General features: G+C 39.7%; 1 protein-coding gene across 6 annotated transcripts in view; it reads left to right on the top strand.

Annotated features, from left to right (window-relative positions):
• GNAQ (G protein subunit alpha q) overlaps window positions 1–23,469 on the top strand; it is a 349,957-nt gene that overhangs the window by 82,655 nt on the left and 243,833 nt on the right. Inside the window, exon 1 of one of the 6 annotated variants that reach the window (XM_042911852.1) lies at window positions 1,909–3,838. The exons of the other annotated variants lie outside the window; for them this stretch is intronic. Within the exon in view, the coding sequence (XP_042767786.1) occupies window positions 3,682–3,838 (157 nt within the window). The 5' untranslated portion in view covers window positions 1,909–3,681. Of the gene's footprint in view, window positions 1–1,908; window positions 3,839–23,469 lie in introns of those variants that run through there. 6 annotated transcript variants of the gene reach the window in all.

Here is a 23,469-nt window from a genome sequence, read left to right as displayed (position 1 = left end):
AGGCTTACTAATAATATTACATACTAGTATAATTAAATAAATATGGAAAATTTCATGCATTTAGATGGTGGTCTAGATCCTAACACTTAACCACTCACTTTCAAACAGAAGCTATTTTGGTAAGCACGTAGGAGTCTAGTAATATTTTTTGGCTAGAAATCATTTAAAGTTTACATCACTGTATAGCATGGATTAAGCAGGTGCAAGGAAATTGAAGAAGAGAATGTTTAGATTTCAGAAAGTGAATTCCATGTAACTGTGAGAGGTGGAGCTTGGATTAGTGCCACAGTTTTGTGGAAGACGCTTTAGTGACACCGTGTTTCTGTGCCTGATTCTTATACACACACACACACACACACACACACACACACACAGGTACAACATGTGGGAGTATTCATTGTCCAGAATTCTAGAATTCATAATTTTGCAACCAGATATGAATTCTAGAATTCATAATTTTGCAACAGTGATTCATGCAAAATCTTTTTCTTTTTTTTAAACCATATATTTGAATAAATTGTGAATTATGGATTTTTTTTCTTTTTTACTAGCAAAGTGGTATCTTTTGGAATGACTTCTTAATTGTCCATGGTAAGGTTTATATCTTGCTGGTCAAAACATCATAACATACTAAGGTCAAGTTCAGAATTATAATCAAAGAAGGTACTTAAAAATTTTTTTTTCCAGGGAGTCTGATTATAAAAGAATTTTGTAGTACCATTACCCGTAACCAAATTTTTGTCTAGTATTGTATGTCTTGTCTTCATTTTGTACATTTCTTTTAGTTTTATGATTAGATTCTTAGTAATATCTGCCTGCCACTCCCCCTTTCTTTCCCTTCCTAGGATCTGAATAAATACAGCTTGATGCGTGGTCTTCATTTATTGTAGCTAATTAGAGAGATTCTTGATCCTGGACATGTAAGGTCTGGTGTTATCAAGCACTGATTTATAAGCTACAGGGACTGTCCTTTGTTAATGTTATACACACCCTCTCTTCCCAGTACCCCTGCAAAAGAGGTGGTGTTACGTCTGTTTACAGATCAGGAAATAGGTTCGGAGAGCTTCAGGGACTCCTCCAAAGTGTCTGGTCAGGCCGCAAGAAACATAGTTTATCCAGGATTTAAACTCAGCTGTGTCTTACCCCCACACCATGGCTCTTTTTACTGTGCTGCATTGCTTTTCCTGTAACTTTTGCCTGTTTCAGAAATTAATTTATCTCCTGGAACAAGCAATTTTTTCTCTCTGCTAGGTGTTGTGACCTATTTTCTGTTTCATAAGATTTGCCAAGGACATAATTTAAGACAGTCTACGTTTTTAGTTTTTCAATATGTTGTTGGTGTTTTGTTTTGAGCAAATAAACAGTAACAACAATCAGATAGTCCAGAAGCTAAATCATTGAGCCAGACTTCACACAGGAGAAACAAAGAGCTGGTAGCCATGCCAAGTGAGTTATCTCTTGCACCAGGTGCCAGTCCTTCCCTCGGGCATACGCCTTGGAGCCTTTGGGCCTCAGGAGTGCTTGTTATTGGCTTAATTATTTAGCTCAATAACTGTTCCCTTGTGCTTTCACAGTTGTACACTTCTGTGTTAGAAAGGGATAAATATCTGATTGTGGTGAGGCCGTGCGAATGTAGTTTTGGTGAAAAAAAGTGGATAATAAAGTAATCGTTGCATATGTTTTTTTAAAATATGTAGAAATAAGGAGCGCCTGGGTGGCTCAGTCACTTAAGCCTCTGACTCTTGATTTCGCCTCAGGTCATGATATTCCATTTTGTGAGTTCCAGCCCCGAGTAGGGCTCTGTGCTCACTGCCCGGAGTCTTCTTGGGTTTCTCTTCCCCTCTCTATCTGCCCCTCCCCTGTTCGCACACTATGTCTCTCTCAAAATTAAATAAATAAACTAAAAAAAAAAAAAAAAAGTGAAAATAAAAGCAATCTAAGGTGTGGCATTATATAATTTTGAGCATTTAATGGAATGTAAGAAAAGAGAACCCATTTAACCCTGAGGTTTAGCCAAGTTCACAGTCTTAGAATTGTATTTCCTTCTCCAGGAGTTGAGACCTGCTCTTGATCCTGCAGGAAGTCCAATTTACGTAATCATAATGTTGTAAATGTAGCTAAATAGTCTACTGGTTAATCTCCACACAAGACAAGACGTAATTATAACTATAGAGAAAACAAACCAAGGCTTAAAAACCTGGCAGTGCAGAAAGAGTCCCTTCTTTCCACTGACAGAAGTCCATGGCTAGACCGCAGGAAGAAAAGAGGCTGTAGAGGATGCTAATTTGTTTCGAGATGCTAATTTCTTTCTCTTACATGGTGGGATGTCAAGATACACTGTGCAAGGCTGCTGAAACAAGAAACAGAGCTGACCAATTGAAGAGCTAAAAATAGCATAATCAAGAAAACTAGGGGAGAATTAGAGGTGAAGGAAGTGTGAATGAGTTAGATATGAGGGAGGCAGGCAGGCCGAGGTTGACAAATCAAGAAGAGAGACCAGCCTATTATTTGGTTAAGCTGATAACCACAAAGAGTGTAAAAACAATAATAACGGAAAGGAGTGGAAATGGGGACCGTGGGCCCAGGGACACTTACTTACCACTTACTATCACCTGGTTCTGTTTGGAAAAACTTAACTGCCTATGCATTACTTTTAAGATGATTTAAGAGAGAAGATTTTAGTAATTGTGGATGCAGAGTCTCAAGAATACCTTTCCACACTATTCCGTTGCCACTATTACCAAGCCACCAAGGACTGCTGTGGCTAATGGCGGAAGGCTTTGGACAGCGGTAGGTTGGGGTGGGGTGGCGAAGGACTTAGGTCCACAGTCACATTCAAGTCTTGAGCTGGATTCATGTGGCAGAAAACTACCAGCCTTCCTCAAACGCGCAAGGTCAGAGGCTCTGCGACCAGACCGTGCCTGCCAGGAAAGCTCAGGACCTGTTCTCTGTAACGCTCCTGCCGCCTTGGGATCCTGCTTCGTAATGTAGGATGCTACAGCCATTCTGGAGAATAGATGCCTGCATTGACTGCCTTTGTTTTCTCTGGTCTGAGGAGTGGCCCAGCTTCAGGGCACCGACTTCCTTCCAGGAACTTCCTGCAAGGGAAAATTTCGACTTTTCTGCATGAACACTCCAAATGCCTGTGGGTTGAACAATGGCCACAGCAGTTGTTTTTCAAGGGACTTGGTTTTGTTTTGACCTTGAGAAGTGTGGATTGTTGTGTTCATGGCGCCTCCAGGTGGGCAGTCAAGGAAGGGCGTCTTGGTGGGGTGGGAGCCGCTGGAGAATGAGGACCTGACTGGGCCATTTTCCCTTTTAGCCCTGGTCTGAGTGGTCCTGGGAATAGCAGTTCCGTGACAGGGTTTGGGATGGGAAATGGAGTCCAGGGAACAGCTGGGGAAGGAACTTACTGTGGAGTTCCTGCCAGTAGCTCAAGGATGCTTCCTGGTTCAGAAGGTTGTGGAAATAGATGCCTTTATCTGTTGTCCCTCTCTCCAGGCAAATTTGTAAGTAATCCCATGTTTTGAAATAAAGGAAATACAAGGGAGTATTCTGAGGTTCCCTCAGCAGCTGGAAAACCTTGCCTAAAATTGTAGTTGCGCATTTTCCTGTCAGGAGTTGGGTTACTGTGGATTTAGTCCCGGGCTGCAAAGTGAGACGCCACCATGATTGGAGTGGATGGTTTTCAGTGAGTGGCACCCTCTGGGTGGGGACTTTGGCAAACTAAAATCTCACAGCTCATTGAAGTTGCTGTTCAGTTTCAGCTGTTGCCACGTATGGAGAGCAGGCTTGACAGAGCTTCCGGTTTTTCAAGAAAAACAAGGACTCTGGATTTGTAAGTGAAATCCCTTGTATTTCAAACGTTACCAACTAATGAAAAGGAAATGAAATGACTGCCTAGACTTTTAGAAGCCATTTATTGGTTGGTAAAGTCTGAGAACCTCCAGCTCTTTCCTCCGGTTAGGACTCTAACTCTTGTCTCCCCGTAGTTCTCCTGTCTGGATTGTTGAAAATGAGCTGTACTTCTGCTGGGCACTTTCTCTGTCTTGCATCTTGTCCCCAGAGCGTTTCAATGACACTCTCTCACCTACAAGATAATGTAAGTTAGAAGTAGGCAAGCAAGTCAAAACAACTGTATGAAGAAAAGTGGAACCAGAATGAACTTGTATATGCCTGTCTGTGAGCCTGTCAGTGGAGCTCACATTGGGCATGGAACTTCGTAGCAACTTGCTCAACACGGAAGCCACAAACCTTATCACCTCAACAATTTGTGATGTCCTTTAAACAAACTGTTCAGCAGAGGTTGATGCCAAGATCAGAGGATACTTCCTAAAGGGTCTTCAAAGGAATCGTATCAGAGGCAAAGCCCTCATGGCAGTGTGGGTTTTATAGGACTTGTTCTTTTTTGTTGTCCTTTATGAAAAGAATGATCCCAGGGGTGCCTGGGTGGCTCAGTCACTTAAGCGCCCGACCTTAGCTCAGGTCATGATCTCGTGGTTCATGAGTTTGAGCCCCGGGGTCGGGCTCTGTGCTGACAGTGAGGAGCCTGGAGCCTGCTTCGGGTTCTGTGGCTCCCTCTCTCTCTGCCCCTCCCCTGCTTGCACTCTATTTCTCTCTCAGAAATAAATAAATATTTTAAAAAATTAAAAAAAGAAAAGAGTGAACCCAGTTAGCACTAATGTGTGGTTTAGGAAATGAGATAATGAGGAGGGCTGAGCTGTACGTAAAAGCCTCCTGGTGGCCTAACTTAAGCAGGTGGGGAGAGGGGTGGTGGTGGAAGATGGAATGTTTTGGGAGACAAGTACTGGCAGCGGAACCTTGGCTAAGTCGCTTTATTTTTCTACACCTCAGTTTCCTCATCCATGAAATGGGCATGTTTATATAACGTGATCACTCTCGTAAGACAATTGTGTGGCTTAAATGATTTAGTTCAAATAAGGCACTCATTGCAATTCCTGGTATCCAGCAAGCATTCCTTGAATGTGATGACTTAGAGACATTGCTAGCAGTGAGAACTTAATCGTCAACATGATTAAATGTGGCTGTCACGATTTTTTTACAGGACTTAAAATGTTTTTGTTTGCCATAAAATAGTTTTACTTAACACTCAATCCCTGATCACCAAAAACATGTTTAGTACCTATGTACAAAGTGTTTTGCAAGGGTTGGTGGGACGGCCCCTGGTCTCAAGGAACTTGTATTTTGATTAACATGATAAATACTCATGAAGAGTATGAGACAGCATGTACCAAGGGCCATCCCAGCACGGCTGTGGCCATTCAGAGAAGGCTTGTCACGGTGATCTGACTGACACCAGAATAAGGTTTCACACACTGATGGTTGACTGTATTATTTTCAGACTAGACTTTTGTAGTTTGAATCATTCTAAACACTGTATAAGAACATTTCCAGCTATGGGGCGCCTGGATGGCTCAGTCAGTTGAGCATCTGACTTCAGCTCAGGTCGTGATCTCACGGTTCCTGGGTTGGAGCCCTGCATCTGGCTTGCTGCTGTCAGGCAGAGCCCGCTTCAGATCCTCTGTTCCCCCCCCCCCCTCCCCGCCCCTCCCCTCTCTTGTGCATTCTCTCTCTCTTTCTCTCTCTCAAAAATAAAAAAACATTAAAAAAGAATATTTCCAGCTATGTAACAAAGTACAGTGGCGATTTACCTCAGTGCTTTTGTATGAATCATTACAGGAGAGAGTGTAACAACAGCAATTAACCGTGCTTTGCAATTTGTATTAATTTAACGTTGTCATGGGTAATTTAGGTTGGGTCATCATATGCATATTGTAGCATTACAGAGAGGACTCTTAGCTGGCCTTGGGATACACAGAGAGATGGAGTTCTGGGTTACAGGCATGGCTAGGCACCCCGATTGAAAATATAAACCCTGGAGTAGAACCCAGAACCCCTGGGCTCTCCCATTAGTGGCCCCTATGGCCTGGGGGAAGTTAGGTGGCCTCTCAGCGCCTCGGTTTTATCATCTAGAGGTTGGGATATGATTGTACTAGTGTCTGTTTCGTAAGGCGTGCTGTAAAGATTACATGACTAAGTGTCTTTGAAGTCCTTGGAACAGTGTCTGGCAAAAGTAAGCACGGCATGTGTTAGTTATTATCATCGGTCTCTCTTGGAACAATCAATATTTAATTTTTAAAGACTGCTGTCTGGTCTGACTTGGGCATGCGGCCTGTAGTTTCAGAACAGAACACAGCTGACTGTGCACAAGGGGATAGAAGCTCGTAACTTTATGGCACTCTGGACCTCATTAGCTCTGTGACTGTGGACACTCGGGAGGGAATTGGGAGGGTTCCTGTTTCAGGCCCAGAAGCTGGAAGCTTAGCTCCAGCTCACTGGCTCTGTGATCCAAGGCCAGTTCTTCAGTCCCTTAAAACCCTTTGTCTGTATCTGTAAAACATGCCTCACCTCTCCTTCTTCACGTGTTGAATTTTCATCCTCTTGGAAAGCACTGGGGGCAGGTAATGGCTGAGAAATAGGTAGGTGAGTGGGTTATATTCTTAAAATGCATTAAAAATTAAAGGAGGGGCGCCTGGGTGGCTCCGTTGGTTTAGCGTCCAACTTTGGCTCAGGTCATGATTTCCTGGTCCATGAGTTCCAGCTCTGCGTCGGGCTCTGTGCTAACAGCTCGGAGCCTGGAGCCTGCTTTGGATTCTGTGTCTCTGTGTGTCTGCCCCTCCCCTGTTTGTGCATGAGCTCTCTCTCTTTCTCTCTCTCTCCCCCCCTCTCTCAAAAATAAGTAAACATTAAAAAAATTGTTTTAAACTTAAAGGAGATGTAAATGTAACTACTAAATATTATCGATTTGATTTCAGGTTTTCATAGGAATCCAAACATACAGTATTGATTGTGCGAGATAATGAAATTTTACCTTATTATCTTATAGGAACCCAATAACAACTTTCATTGATTGCTCAGTTTTTGGGTTTCCTAGGTTCCCCACTTTTCCATCAAAGAAGTGGCTTGAGTTTCGATGTGCTTTTTGAACCCTTCCCAGTGAAGTTCTGTTCTTTGTGTCGACAGCCAGCCCTCCCACACATTAGCGTGGCTCTCATTCACATCTGGTGGCTTCTGAGGTCTCCTTTTTGGGGAGTTGCTCAGCCATGAGAGTTGTGGAGAGATGGAGACATACATAGGCTACATATATATTTGTGACTGAAAATGCATGCATGACATCATGACTTCTCTTTATCTTTTAGTTTTTAATGTTTATTTATTTTTGAGGGGGGGGGGAGAGAGAGAGAGAGACAGACAGACAGACAGACAAAGCGTGAGCAGGGGCAGGGCAGAGAGAGAGGGAGACATAGGATCCGAAGCAGGCTCTAGGCTCAGAGCTGTCAGCATAGAGCCCGACGTGGGGCTCGAACTCATGAACCACGAGATCATGACCTGAGCCAAAGTCGGTGCTTAACTGTTGGAGCCACCGAGGCACCCCTCATAACTTCTCTTTTGGAGCAGTTCATTTCAGTTTTCCTTAAAAAAAATTCCTGGCCATTTTCACATGATTATTCTTCAAGTGAAATTTATAATTCTTTTGTCAACTCCTTAAAAAACACTGGTGTTTTGAATGTGAATGCACTAAATAGATAGATTAATTTGGGGGAAATCCACGCTTTTACAGTCCCGGAACATGGTATGCTTCCCCCGGTCTCCCCTTTTAAAACACCTCCTCTGATTTTATTTTTTTTTTTACCTCAGTAAGTGAAATCTTATACTTGTATTTCTATGGGTCCTACACTTTTCCTGTTAAATTTATTTCTAGATATTTTATATTTTGTTTTTGATTGCTGTAGTGAACAGACTGTTCTTAAATTACATCTTGTAACTGGTGTTTGCCGATTATAGAAGAGCTGTTGATTTTTGTACATTTATAAGTGGGCTTAAAAGCTCGTTTACTAAATTGCCTAAAAATGGGAACTGATGTCGCCTGCATTTGTTCTGTTCATGAACACAGGAAAAAAAGAGTCTGAAGAACATATAGTTTTGTTTTATTTTATCAAACTCTAAAATCCACCCTGGTCTCTATTTTTGTCACTGTTGTATCCCTAGCACCTACCTCAGGATTTACCATGGTACATACTGTGTAAACATTTGTGGAATATTTCTTAATTTTCTTAATTGTGTAATAGTTTTTCAGTAGTTTGTCTTTTTCAAGAATAGCAATTATATCATCCCTGAATCATAACAATTTTGTCTTGTTTCTAGTATGTGTTTCTTTCATTCTTTGATTTTAATTTTTTTTCCAACCTTTTGGCTCCTTTTGCCCGGTTTACCCAGCTCCTACCCTCTGCCCCCTGCCTCTGGAAACCACCAATCTGTTGACTGTATGAGTTTCTTGGGTTTGTTGTTGTTGTTTAAATTCCACCTGTGAGGTCAATTACAGTATTTGTCTTTCTCTGACGTACTTTACTTAGCATAATGCCCTCAGATCTATCCATGTTGTTGCAAATGGCAAGATTTCATTCCTTTTTTTTTAATGTTCATTTATTTATTTTGAGACGGAGAGAGACACAGACAGTGAGGGAGAGAGAGAATCCCAAGCAGACTCTGTGCTGTCAGCGCAGAGCCTGATGCAAGGCGTGATCTCATGAATTGTGAGATCATGACCTGAGCTGAAATCAAGAGTCAGATGCTTAACTGACTGAGCCACCCAGGTGCCCTCATTCTTCTTTTTTTTTTTTTTTAAATGAATGAGTAGTATTACATTGTGTGTGTGTGTGTGTGTGTGTGTGTGTGTGTATCACATTGTCTTTAACCATTCACCCATTGATAAATACTTAGGTTGTTTCCATATCTTGGCTATTGTAAATAATGCTGCAGTGAATATAGGGATATATATGTCTTTGTGAATTAGTGTTTTTGTTTTCTTTGGGTAATTGCCCAGTAGTGGAATTACTGGGTTATATGGTAGTTCCATTTTTAATTTTTTAGGAACCTCCATACTGTTTTCCAGAGTAGCTGCCCTAATTTGCATTCCAGTGCACAAGGGGGTCCCTTTTGTCCACATCCTTGCCAACATTTGGTATTTCTTACCTTTTGGTAATAGCTGGGATGAACACAGGTGTTTTACTTCCATTCTAATTCTTAGTATTTTGGCTAGAACTTGCGGTACACTGTTCAGTGATACTCACCATAGTAGGCATCCTTATTTTGGTCCTGAATTTCATGGAATATCTTTAGTGTTTTACTATTAGAATTTGAGAATGATTTTTTTTTAATTGTAGTTACTTGTACTCTCGGTTTACTAGAATTATTTTGCTTTAAAATCTGAAATAGAGTCAATACTTCTATATTGAGGTGATTATTTGTCCAACTTTGACGTATGTGATTACTTATTTCTATATGTATGCTAATATTACAGTATTCTTGAATTATTAGAATAACTCATCATGCTAGTAATACATTACCAAATCTAATTTGCTATCTTTTTATGATTTTATGTCTGTATTCATAAACTAGAATTTCTTTAGTATTTTTTGTTTGTTATGCTAGCCTGATTAAAACTTTTTTCCATTTTTTTTCTGTGTGCTATGATAGAATTTATGTAGGAATTACATGGTCCTCATTAAAGGTTTGGCAGAACTCACTTGTAAAACTGACACCAGCAGCAGCCTTAAATTTATTCTTTTCCTTTCTTATTATTTAATACAGGGCACATATTAAATAATTTAAAAACTTAGAATGTAACAGATGGCCAGTAAGTAGGCCAATCACCTGAATTCCTACTCTTCAGTGAAAAGCAGTTACAAACCTTCTGGTTTGTTTCTTTCTAAGCCTTTTTCCTATGTGTAAACACACACAAATATACATAAATTACATAGGTCATTTTAACCGATGTCATTCTACATGTTTAATATTTTGAACACTTTTCTACGTCAGAATTAACCTGCATCATTTTCATGGGTTATGTAATATTTCATGATCTAAATATTTATTAATTTATTTAGCTAGTTTTCGATTTGTGACTATTTAGCTTTGTCTCTATTCTTTACTACATAAAATGCTGAGCAGTCCTTCCTATATAGACATCTTTGCTTAATTATCTGGTTTTTTTCCCCCTTGTGGCAAAAGTCCTACAAATGTAATTACTGGATCAAAAGGTAATGAATATTTTTAAGTACACATTTTGTCAAATTGCCTTTCAGAAAAGTTCAATTTCCAGTGTGGGCGGGTGTCATTTATCTTTATCACTGATACATTTATAAAAGAAAAGCACGCGATAATAATTTAGCATGTGACCACAGGAGGGCCCATCTCCCTGGAATGGACGAGGAGGAGCTCCAGCCTGGCAGGCGCTGATATTAACCTGGTTAATCTAATTAATTGCAATGTACTTAGCAGCCTTGGGCATTCAGGCTACACATGGAACTGGCATCAAGCCAGGCCTCAGAGATTTCAAGACTGGCTGCCAGTTCCACATTACTGTCCCTTTCACCTGCTCAAGGGCTGGGAACCAACCTGTATTGTGTTTGCCTTGCTACCCTTCCTTCCTTGGGAGTACCAGAAGAAAACCCAAAACTTTGGAATGACACTTTATATGTATGTATGTATACATATATACACCATATATATATATATATGGTGTATATATGTTTTATCAAAGTAAAATTTGTTACATTAGAAAAAAATTCAAGGAATATAAAAGTAAAAGTATATAAAACAGAGATGGGGGGGCGGGGTGCCTGGCTGGCTCAGTTGATGGAACATGTGACTCTTGATTTTGGGGTTGTCTGAATTTGAGCCTCATGTTGGGTTATAAGAGATTGCTTCAAAATAAAATCTGAAACACACACAACAGAGATGGGAAATTTTAACCCCACTTTGCAGAAACGGGGTGTCGTTTGCAGTTTGGCATCTGTTGTTCCAGGCTTTGGTTTGTTGGTTGTTTTCTTTGCAGGAGTGTAAATTGGAGGGCGACTATCTTCTGACCATTGATAACAGGGAAACTGACATGCACTGAAATGGAGCTTTGGTTACTTTATCATATTTGATTTTATGACATTCCTCCCACTAAGGGTATGCTACTTTATACTTGGGGAAATATTAATTCAAGGTTGTTAGGTAGTAAATGGCAGAGCTTGGATTCGGGCCAAAGTCTGTTTCCATGAGGCTCATTCCTATTTCAGAGGCCCTGTCTAAACTTGAACTAATCACAGTAGCCATTAACCACATGTGACAGTTTAAATTTAATTAAAATTAGATAACAAATTTAAAATTCAGTCCCTCAGTTGTACTACCATTCAAATGCTCGATAGGCACATGTGGATAGTCACTACTAAAGAACATAGATAAACACTAGATAGATGACATTTGCATCTTTGTACAAAGTTCTGTTTGACAAAGATGGAATCACGGAAGTCTGAAAAACCATGAATATAGAGCTTTTTAAAAACAGTTTTTATTTAAATTGCAGTCCGTGAACACAGTGTAATATTAGTTTCCGATGTACAATATAGTGATTCACATTTCCATACATCACTTGGTGCTCATCAGAGCAAGCACTGTCTTTAATCCCCATCACCTGTTTCCCCTACCCTCCCCGCCCCCCCCAACCATCAGTTTGTTCTCTAGTTAAGAGTTTGTTTCTTGGTTTGCCTCCCTCTCTTTTTTCCCCTTTGCTTGTTTGTTTTGTTTCTTGGATTCCACATATGAGTGAAATCATCCGTTATTTGTCTTTTGCTGACCAAATTATTTCACTTAGCATGATCCTCACTAGTTCCATCCATGTCGTTGCAAATGGCAAGATTTCATTCTTCTTTATGGCTGAATAATATTCCATTACACATTCCATATATATGTGTGTGTGTGTATATATATGGCCCCTTGGGCTGTTTCCATAATTTGGCTATTGTAGATAATGCTGCAATAAACATTGGGGTGCGCGCATCTCTTTGAATTAGTATTTTTGTGTTCTTTGGGTAAAAGTAGTGTGATTGCTGGATCATGGGGTAGTTCTATTTTTAACTGTTGGAGGACCCTCCATACTGTTTCCCAGAATGGCTGCACCAGTTTGCATTCCTACCAACAGTGTAAATTCCGTTTGTTTTCATAATATCCTTGCCAACACATGTTGTTTCCTGTGTTGTTGAGTTTAGCCATTCTGACAGGTGTGAGGTGATAGCTCATTGTAGTTTTGATTTGCATTTCCCTGATGATTAGTGATGTTAGTATCTTTTCATGTGTCTGTTGGCCATCTGTATATTTTCTTTGGAAAAATGTCTTGTCTCTTCATGTCTTCTGCCCACTTTTAATTGGATTATTCATTTTTTGGGTGTTGAATTTTATCTCTATATATTTTGGATACTAACCCTTTACTGGATATATGTCATTTGCAAATATCTTCCCCCATTCCATATGTTGCCTTTTAGTTTTGTTGATTGTTTCCTTCCCTGTGCCGAAGCTTTTTCTTTTGATGTAGTCCCAATAGTTTATTTTTTGCTTTCGTTTACATTGCCTCAGGAGCCATATCCAGAAAGAAGTTGCCAAGGCCGATGTTAGAGACATTGCAGCCTTTGCTGTCTCCTAGGATTTTTAGGTTTCAGGCCTCACATTTAGGTCTTTCATCCATTTCGAATTTATTCCTGGGTGTGCTGTAAGAAAGTGGTCCACCTTCATTCTTTTGCATGTCGCTGTTCAGTTTTCCCAGCACCATTTGTTGAAGAGACTGTCTTATTCCCATTGGATATTCTTTTCTGCTTTGTTGAAGACTAATTGACCATACAGTTGTGGGTTCATTTCTGGGTTTTTTAATTCTGTTCTATTGATCTATGTGTCTGTTTCTGTGCCAGTACCATACTGTTTTCATTACTACAGCTTTGTAATACAGCTTAAAGTCTGGAATCATGATGCCTCCTGCTTTGCTTTTCTTTTTCAAGATTGCTTTGGCTATTCGGGTTCTTTTGTGGCTCCATACAAACTTTAGGATTGATTGTTCGAGCTCTGTGAAAAATATCGTTGGCATTTTGATAGGGATTGCATTAAAGGTGTAGCTGGGACTTTTTTTTTGTTTGTTTGTTTGTTTTAAGCTCTGTTCTAGCACGTTTAGTAGATTCTCAGATTCTAGATTTGGAAAGATAGCACTGGAAACTTTCTTGTTAAGAATAGGACAAACCTGGTAGGTCCAAAATTTACAGATGAATTAGTGATCACTGGTTATGTTTTTAACCCTCTGCTGGGACTGGGATACAGATGTTCTAAGAAATACATTCTCTGCAAATTCGAATGTATCTGAGAGTGGAACATCCAGAACATGTACACACCTCCCCTTTTCCCTTTTTTCCTTTTCCCCCCAAACAGTGAGGGTAATGTGATTCTTTTCTTACAGCGTATGTGTAAAACCAGCAGAATGGGAGATGAATCCCTGCCACCACCCCAAGTTTTCTCTGTGGGCTACGGGTGCTGCCTTAGAAAGGCTCCAAATGCTTCTTTTGCTGGCCTGTGCACTGGGCCTGTTGCTGCATAGTAAAACTGGGAAAGAAAGCCCATGTTGGGGCAGAGGCAATGCAGGTTGGTCCTATGTAACACCTGCTTGAGAAAACACTCCTTCGTTTGCCTTAGATCTCAATACATGAATATGATGCCTTCACATCTTTACACTAAGAACTGCCTCAGATTTCCTGGAAAATGCATTGGATTGAACTGTTGGTATGGCTAGAAAGTAAGGTAGGATGTTCTCCAGAGCTGTTGAAACTATTGAAAAACATTTTGTTGTATAATATTTAGTATACTAGTAAAACTCTTGGTGTATATTATGTGTGTGTGTGCGCACATATCTGCTATCCGTTTTCTCCTTCACTGAATGACTGACTACTGGGCATCTCAGTGATTTATTACCTCCCACGGACATTTATATTTTATGACTTTTCTGTTTACAAGTTGGCCTTGATTTTATTCTTCAACATCAGGCAGTGTTAAACCAGTGTATTAGACTAATTGTATAGGGAGGCAAGATCTTGGGCAGTAAACAAGTTAATTCCTGAGTTTAAATTGGAAACTTTGATGGTTGCATTAACTTTCAGGCCAGCAGAAATTCTTAAATTGCTGCTTTAGGGCCCTGGATGGCAATTCGGGTGTGTTAGGAAATTACAGGGAATCACAGGAGTGTGAAATCATTTAGAGCGCCACGGTTGTATTTCCCACCTGTGGGTGGCAAGGCCAACGGGAACATTTGGGGGGTTGAGTGAGACAGAATGGGCTGCTTGACTGCCTTACGAAGGCATTACTGTGTTCCCCAGCAAGTAGAAGGAACAGACCTGGGCAGGAGATAACACTCCAGGGCAAGCCTCAGAAAGGACATTTCTTCAAGGAGAAGTGCTGTCCTATCATGATGTGTCTGAAATATTCCATTATTCATTATTGATTATTAATATTTTATTTTATCTTGTGCCCTGCGACCATCCATCACTGGAGAGAAGCATGTGGTCCTTCCATAGAGGCACTTTCTGGTGGCATTACTTCCCCCCAAGGCTCTGTGAGAGCGGAATAATCTTGCCTGTAGGAGGTGATCTCCCAGAAGGTCCCTGCACTGAAGAATTACGCAGTCAGCTCTGACTCCAGTTTTTTCCCTGAGTCCTCTTTAAGAGGGCCGGCATAGTAGTGTCTCTGCTTTGGCAAACAGCATTCTTTCCTTTGGTTTGGTACACTTATGAAGATTAATTTGGAATGAAATGTAATTGAAGGCCAATTACATCTGATGGTCAGATCTATTAGAACAGAGCCATGTTGTTGATTGGGAAATGGAAAGCATTGGAAATAGTGTCTGGGAAATACGTTAAAGGCATCAAATGTCACTGCCTCCTTGTGTAACAGCCTAGTTTAAATGGCTTTTTCTTTTATTGTCGCATTAGGTAGATTCAGGTAGACTTCACAGAGTCTAAGCGGAAGGAAACGTGGTAAATGAACACTTGGGCATTTTGATAAATTTATTATCATTGGTAGAAGAATTAGGAAAAGCCTAAAGGAAATCTTTCCTTTTTGATTTTTCTGCAGAGAAAAGAGGGAAATGATACCCCCCTTATGAATTTAGTGGTTCATGTAGTCCGTAGGGACTTGATTTTGTCTGAAGTGGTCCTCAAATACTTAATACTAAGCAAACGGCATCCTTGGTGTCTTTGTTTCTGCCTTTCTGCGGAAACAAAGTATATCCACTAAGTCACCGCACCTGGGACAGGGACAGCTTCCAGCTCAGTAGCTCCTTTGTTGGGTCTTCTTCCCAAGAGGCGCTGGGGGTTCACCTCGTCTTCACTCCAGATGTCCCAAGAAGGCAAAATTTTTGAAGAGCAGATGGAAAAAAAATTAAAAAAAACAAAAAGTGGAAAAAAACAAAACCAAAACAAAAATCCCTGTGGGAGAAAGGCCTCCTAGGGAGAATGATAAAGAATGAGTAGCTGACAGAGGAAAGAATGGACTGATCACACCCAGGCCGAAGAAGGCCATGGCCCAGGGAACTGTACTCACCTGAGCGGAGGCACCCAGGCCAGTCCGGGAGCATAGGGCGAGGGCAGGGCCTTGGACCTCTGTTGAGGAAGTTGGTCGAGACACGGATGAAGAGCATGGAGTTGGGGATGACGCTGGGGTCTGCGGTTCATGGCTGGTGCCAAGGTTTAGGACTGGAAGACTCACGTTTCATGAGGCAGTTTTACAGCCACAGACTGAATATCATTATTTTCCACAAATGGATTACTTCTTCCCCTTCATGGGTATCTTAGCGTTGAATTTCCTGACTGTATGATGAATAAATTTTGTTTTAATGTTTATTAATGCTCTATTTACTTTCCCCAGGGTGAAGTTTTGGCTAGTAATAAGATTCAGTGTCTCTGCTGTAGTGAGGCATTGCTGTAGTGAACCAGACCCAAGGAAAATGAATTTTATTCTTTTGTGGAACCAGGATTACCTTAAAAAAATTTAAGCTGTGCTTTGCCACTTAGTAAAATCCTATTATAAAGAACAACATATAGGTAGCAAAATATTCTGCTTGTATATAACAAGAGCCCCATACACTATAACTTAGATAAGCCTTTATCATGTGTTACAATAACATTTGTAACAGGTTTTTTGACTTATAATTGATATGTAGTAAGCTGCATGTGTTCAACCTGTAAAATTCGATAAATTTTGTCCTTTTACATCATTGCCGTAACGAACATACTCCTCAAACCCCAAGGTTGCCTGCCTCTCCGCTCTTAGTCCTCCGGAGCAACAAATGATCTGGTTCATGTCACTGCAGAAGAGAGTGTTAAAAAGAGGGGACCATTCAGTATGTGCACTTCTGTCTTTTCTTTTACCCAGTAAAATTATTTGGAGATTCATCCATATTGTTGCATATATCACTAATTTTCTTTTTTTTTTTTTTTTTTTTCCTGAGGCCTGTTCCATTGTGTGGATATACCACCATTCACCTACAGATGGATATTTGGATTATTTTCAGTTTAGGGCTACCGCAAGCAAAGGTGCTCTGAATGTTCACACCTGGGTCTTTGTATGGACTTAGGCCTTCTTTATCCTCTTGAAATACCTGTGGCTGGAATGTCTGGAACACATGGCAGGTGTATGTTGAGCTTTTTAAGAAACTACCAGACTGTTTCGCAGAGTGATTGTCACATTTTACATCCCCATTAGGAGTGTAATTAGAGTCCCCATTGCTCTACGTCCCTGCCGGCCCTCCGTACCCTCCGTACCCTCCGTATGGTCAGTCCTTTTAAGTGTTGTCATTTCAGTAGGTGTGAAGTGTTACTTTATTGTGGTTTTGCTTTGTATTTCCCTAATGACTAATGTTATCCAGTAGTTTTCCATGTGCTTATTAGCCATCTGTATAACTTCTTGAGTGAAGTATGAAATGTCTTTTGCATATTTTTCTTTTTGGATTATTTCTTACTGAGTTTAGAGAGCTCTTAATATTTTCTGGGTACAAATTAAGGTATATCTTCGTAAATATTTTCTCTTTGTGGCTTGCAATTTTATTCTAACAGTGTCTTTTGAAAAGCAGTTTTTAATTTTCTTTTTGAGTTTATTTATTTTGAGGGAGAGAGCGAGCAAGCGTGGGGGAGAGACAGAGACAATCCCAGGCAGGCTCCACCCTGCCAGTGAGGAGCTCGATGCGGGGCTCAAACTCACGAACAGCGAGATCATGACCCGAGTAGACATCAAGAGTCAGACGTTCAATGGACTGAGCCGCTCAGGTGCCCCAAGCAGTTTTTAATTTTGATGAAATCTATCAGGTTTTTTTCTTCTTTTTTCTTTTAGGGACTCTGCAATTGGAGCCATATGTAAGAAATCTTTGTCTACCCCGAGGTCACAAATTTTCTCACATGCATCCTTCTAATGCAAAATGTATTAACTATAAAACTTCTAAAAAAAATAGGAGAAAGTCTTTTGAGTTATTTTTTATAGATGGTCTGCGGTATGAGTCAAAGTTTATTTTTTATGCATGTCCAGTGGTTCCAGCACCATTTGTTGTAAAGGTTATTATTATTTTTTTCTTGAATTGCCTTTGCACCATTGTCAGTAATTGGTTGTGTGTGTGTGTGTGTGTGTGTGTCTGTTTCTGGCTTCTCTGTTTCTTTCAGCTGTTTATCTTGATGCCAATATCATAGTCTTGATTAGCGTACTTTTTAAAATGAGTCTTAAAATCAGATATCAGCCTTCCAATTTTGTCCTTTGTAAAGTTTGTTTTGGCTTTTCCACATCCTTGTATTTTCATACGAGTTTTATATCAGCTTGTCATTTTCTACAAAAGAGCCCTCTAGGATTTTGATGAGGATTGAATTAACTCTCTGAAAGATAGGGAGAACTGACACCTTAACAGTTTTTTGTCTTTCACCTGAGCACACTATATTTTTCCATTTATGAAGGTTTTTTTTTTTTATTTTTACCTTTATTTAAGATTATATATTTTTTAACTAATCCCTACACCCAATATGGGGCTCCAACCCACAACCCTGAGACCAGGAGTCACCCAGGAGCCCCTTATGAAGGTTTTAAAAATTTCCTATAATAATGTTTTGTACAGGTCTTGCACATCTATTGTTATATTTATCCCTAACTACTTCATAGGTTTGATGCTATTGGAAATGATGTTTTTGAAAATTTGATACTCATTTGTTTGTTGCCAGTATAGAGAAATAGAATTGATTTTTGAATATTGATCTTAGACCATGTTATCTGTGAATAAAGCCTTCTTCCTTTCCAGTCCAGATGGCTTTTATGTCTGTTTCTTGAGTTATTTCATTGACTAGAATTTTCAGTACATTGTGAGTAGGAGTGGTAAGAGAGGGTATCTTTTTCTTGTTCTTGATCTTAGGGCAAAACCAGTCGGTCTTCCCCAGTAAGTGTGATGTTAGCTGTAGGTTTTCCATAGGTTCTCATTATCAGGTGGAGGACTTTCCCTTTGATTCCTAGTTTGCTAAGAGTTTTTATAAGGTATAGATGTGGGACCTTTTCAATACTTCTGTGTTTATTGGAATGATTATATTTTTATCTTTATTAGCTTGTTAAGTGGCAAACTACTGATATCTGCTGTGAGTTTTAAATTTCCTTTCTTCTATGCATTTGGGTTTTAATTTGCTCCTTATTTTTTAAAGGTTGAAAATGAGAATTTTAATTTGAAACCTTTTTTTTCTTATTATAGGTGTTTGGTGATATTAATTTCTCTCTGAGTACTGTTTTCATGGCATTCCACATTTAAGATGTGTTTTCATTATCATTCTGTTCCTAATACTTTCTAATTTTCCATTTGATTTTTTTTACATGTTATTATTATTTTTTTAATTTGATTTTTTTAAATGTACATCCAAATTAGTTAGCATATAGTGCAGCAGTGATTTCAGGGATAGATTCCTTAATGCCCCTTATCCATGTAGCCCATTCTCCCTCCCACAGCCCCTCCAGTAACCCTCCGTTTGTTCTCCATATTTAAAGTGTCTGTTATGTTTTGTCCCCCTCCCTGTTTTTATATTATTTTTGCTTCCCTTCCCTTATGTTCATCTGTTTTGTCTCTTAAAGTCCTCATATGAGTGAAGTCATATGATATTTGTCTTTCTCTGACTAATTTCGCTTAGCATAATACCCTCCAGTTCCATCCACATAGTTGCAAATGGCAAGATTTCATTCTTTTGGATTGCCAAGTAATACTGCATTGTATATATATACACCACATCTTCTTTATCCATTTGTCCATCGATGGACATTTGGGCTCTTTCCATACTTTGGCTATTGTCGACAGTGCTGCTGTAAACATTGGGGTACATGTGTCCCTTCTAAACAGCACACCTGCATCCTTTGGATAAATACTTAGTCATGCAGTTGCTGGGTTGTAGGGTAGTTCTATTTTTAATTTTTTAAGGAACCTCCATACTGTTTTTCGGAGTGGTTGCTCTAGCTTGCATTCCCATACGTGTTATTTATAAGTATACTTTTTAGTTGCAAATTTTGGAGGGAATTTTCTAGTTATCTTTTGCTGTTGTTTTTTAATTCCATTTTAGTCAGAGAACATATTTTGTATGAATCTTGTAAGATTTATCCAGACTGACTTTGTAGCCCAGAATATGTCCTAGGTTGATAAATGTTTTGTGTGGACTTTGAAAATACTCTTTATTTCATTGTTGTTGGGAGAAGTGTTGTGTGAATGTAAATTAGTTGAAATGGATACTAGTGTTGCTCACCTATTCTTTATTTTTCCTGCTTTCTACTTGTATTAACTTTTGAGAAAGGGATATTGAAATCTCTGAATATGATTGTCGAGTTGTCTATTTCTCTTTGAAGTTCTGTTCTTCTTAAATTTTGAAGATTTGTCATTAGGTACATAAACATTTAGGATCATTACGTCCTTTTGATAAATCAACATTTTTATCATTATGAAATAGGCTTTTTTATTCTTGATAAATTATTTCAATATTTCAATATCAATATTCTTGATAAATTATTTCAATTTCAATATTTCAATTATTTAGTAATCTCTAAAATCTATTTCGTCTCGTATTAATATACCCACTGTAGTTTTCTTTGATTAGAATTAGCATGTTGTCTTTTCCCATCCTTTTACTTGTAAACCATTTTTACCTTTATATTTGAAGTGTTTTTTTTTTTTTTAATTTTTTTTTTAACATTTATTTTTGAGACAGAGAGAGACAGAGCATGAACGGGGGAGGGTCAGAGAGAGAGAGAGAGAGGGAGACACAGAATCTGAAACAGGCTCCAGGCTCTGAGCTGTCAGCACAGAGCCCGACGCGGGGCTCAAACTCACGAACCATGAGATCATGACCTGAGCCCAAGTCGGAGGCTTAACTGACTGAGCCACCCAGGCGCCCCTGAAGTGTTTTTTAAAAGCAACAAATAGTTGGTCTCTCTGTGTAATGTGCCTTTCTCCTCCGTTTCTTCAAATATACGTATATTTTTTCTGTCTGCACTTTTGTCTCCTCTCCTTCTAGGATTCATATTCTAAGTAGGTTAGATAACTTGATATTGACCCACACATCATTGAGACTGTTTATTTTTTTCCAGTCTTTTTTTCTCTCTGTGCTTTGTTTTTGATGATTTCTATTGCTGTGTCTTCAGATTTACTTGTGTTTTCTTTTCAGTTTCTCATCTGCTCTTTTTTCCCCATCTGTTGCATTTTTCCTTTTAGATATTGTACTTTTAATCACTAGAAGTTCCATTTGGATCCTTTTTCTATATTCCTTTCTCTCTCCATCAAGTTTATGTTTTCTTCTATATTCTTAAGCTTGCCGAACATAATACAGTTTTTAAAAATATCCCTGTTTACTAACCTCAATATCCTTATCTTTTTTGGATCTAATTTTAATGTTTTATTCCCCCAACTTCTTAGGTCATCTTTTTCTGCTGCTTTATTTGCCTAGCAGTTTTGGAGTAGATGCCAGACATTGTGAATCTTCCAGTATTGGTTGCTAGATTTTTTGGATTTCTTTGTAATGGTGGTGGTTGTTCTGTCCTGCAGCTGACTCACTTGGAATTAGTTTGATAACTTGTGGACTTCCTTTTAAGCTTAGTTGGGGCAAGCCTCTATTCTTTGTTAGAGCAGCCTTTATTCTCTGGTTACTTAAACTTCACTTCTGATGACTCAGTGACCCATGTATTATCCTTCCTGGCTGGTGGGAACATGAACATATGTGAACTATGGGAATTGCTCAGACTTTGCTTTCCAGTGTCTCTTTCCCAAGATTCATGGAGCGACACTCTACTCATTCGTAGACCATTACTGAGTCCAAGATTCAAGGATGCCCCTGTTTACACCTCCAGAGCTTTTTCTTTCTGTGCAGCTCTCTCCTTCCAGCATTCGGTTATGCAAATGTTAGCCTTCTCGGCCTCCCCGAACACCCATCTCTGCCCTTGCCATGTCGTTGTGTAGAAAGTGTTTTCAGGCGGTTATCTAGAGGTACTCATAGGATTTACCTTATCCTGTGTTGCCTATTATCCTAGATCTTTGTTTTTTTTAATTAAAAAAAATTTTTTTAGTGTTTATTTATTTTTGAGAGAGAGCAAGAGAGAGCGTGCACGAGCAGGGGAGGGGCAAAGAGAGGGAGACGCAGAATCCAAAGCAGGCTCCAGGCTCTGAGCTGTCAGCACAGAGTCCGACGCAGGGCTCAAACCCATGAACTGCGAGATCATGACCTGAGCCAAAGTCGGAAGCTTAACTGACTGAGCCATCCCGTGTCTCTATTATCCTAGATCTTAAAACAATTTTTTTTTATGTGTGAGTATTTTATTTAATTTTTGAATTGTTGCCTCTTGTTTGTTTTTAGTGGTGAGTATACATTCAAACTTTGGTAGAATCAATTAGGTTCTGAAAGCATTTGCTTTTGTTCTTTTAATCTCATATATAAAAATATTACCAGAAATTACTTTTTAAAGGAAACAGTATTTTATCTTTTTTTGTTAGGTGTACATGGAAGAGAAAGAGTATTTAAATGGTTTTATTCAGTGGATCCTGAACTGTGTGTTTCAAATAATGAAATATGTTAAAGATAGCTCATACAAAAAATGATCTCATAGCTAGTTTATGAAATGGTTGCTTGTACAAAATGATTTCCAGGCTTTCCATACTCATTAGTACTGCATTAAAGAAGTAGGCATGAAAATGAAAGGAAGAAGAAGAACTCTTAGGTTTCTTGTTTTTCTTCTTGTCCTAGTGTTAGTGAAGGGAAAGGCTAAAATGTAAAAGGCTAAAATGATACTTGAGATTTTCTGTAGACTTAGTTTAGCTCGGCTATCCCATCTTGTACACATCATATTTTATGTTAACTGCATTTTCTTGATGTTCTGGCACCTAGGGCCTTGCTGATCCTGGAGAGGTTGCTCCTCCCACATCTGGCTAATTTCTCGAGACCGAAAATGACTCTCCTGGGAGTATGCTTTTCATATGCAAACCAACCAATCCAAAGCCCACACCTGCTGACTACCTCCTTTGTGGCCAGTGCTGGTCGTGCCACTATTTCCTTATCCTAATAGTACTCCAGGACCAGGTACAAGGTCACTAGATGTGGTCCCTACACCCCAGAGTGCCCTGAGATCCTTGCCAGTAACCAGTTCTGCCTACCTGTCCAGTCTTGCCCATTCCTTCCTGTGAAAACCATGACAGAGGCCCCGGCCTCTACTGTCCCCTTACGCCTTGTGCCTCCTGGCCGACCCTGGTGCTTCCCCGTGTGGCCCTGCATGGTGTCATGCCTCTTCTTGGGAACTGGGAGTAACAAACTGTCTTCCAATGGTAATTACTCATCTTCTGATCTCTCGGTCTCCTCATACCTATATGGAAACAAAGTCCCAGGTACATTTTAAAACCTATTTGAAAGTTACATTCAAAAGTATTAGTGTTCATTTTTAGAGCAACCAAGCCAAATGTCCTAAGCAGAGGACCTGAAGTGGGAAAAGGAAGATGCCTACCGACCAGTATCAACAACTTCCCCAGTCTCTTCCTTTCCAGTGGGTTGGAAGAGAAGGAACTGTAGGGAGTAGAGCAAATGAAGGAAAAGAAAGATTTGGAAAGAAAGGGCAGGATGGTTTGATAGAGCATTTTAAGTAGAATTAAAGCTTCCTTACCCCTAATAATAAACAAAACCAACGCTCCTCCCATTCTCTCCTCTAATACCCAGAAGGCTAAAGATAATTATCACATTTAGGTCAGTGGTATTCCTACAAGAGTAAAAGAGAAAATAGGTGGTGTTGAGTGAAGAGGCAAGGAAGCTGTTTCTCTACCTTTGCCCTGCTTTTGATGGTGGAGGCCTTAGAGCAGATCCCACTTGGCGTCCACGCTGCTGCCAGACTCTACACACCCAGGTGTGAGGCCCGAGCCGAACTTACTGGATTCCTGGAATTGGGGTGCCACCTTTTGTCTGGGTCTGAATTTTGACCTCCTTAGTGTCCAAGAATTTTGCTGTAGAAAAATTGGTAGGAATATCATTAGATTTGTCAGCAGTCATTTGGTAAGGAGAGATTTCT

This window comes from Panthera leo, chromosome D4, assembly GCF_018350215.1.
Source record: "Panthera leo isolate Ple1 chromosome D4, P.leo_Ple1_pat1.1, whole genome shotgun sequence".
NCBI classification, from domain to species: domain Eukaryota; kingdom Metazoa; phylum Chordata; class Mammalia; order Carnivora; family Felidae; genus Panthera; species Panthera leo.
Note: the sequence above shows the minus strand (reverse complement) of the source record. Positions and strands in the feature narration are given on the sequence as shown.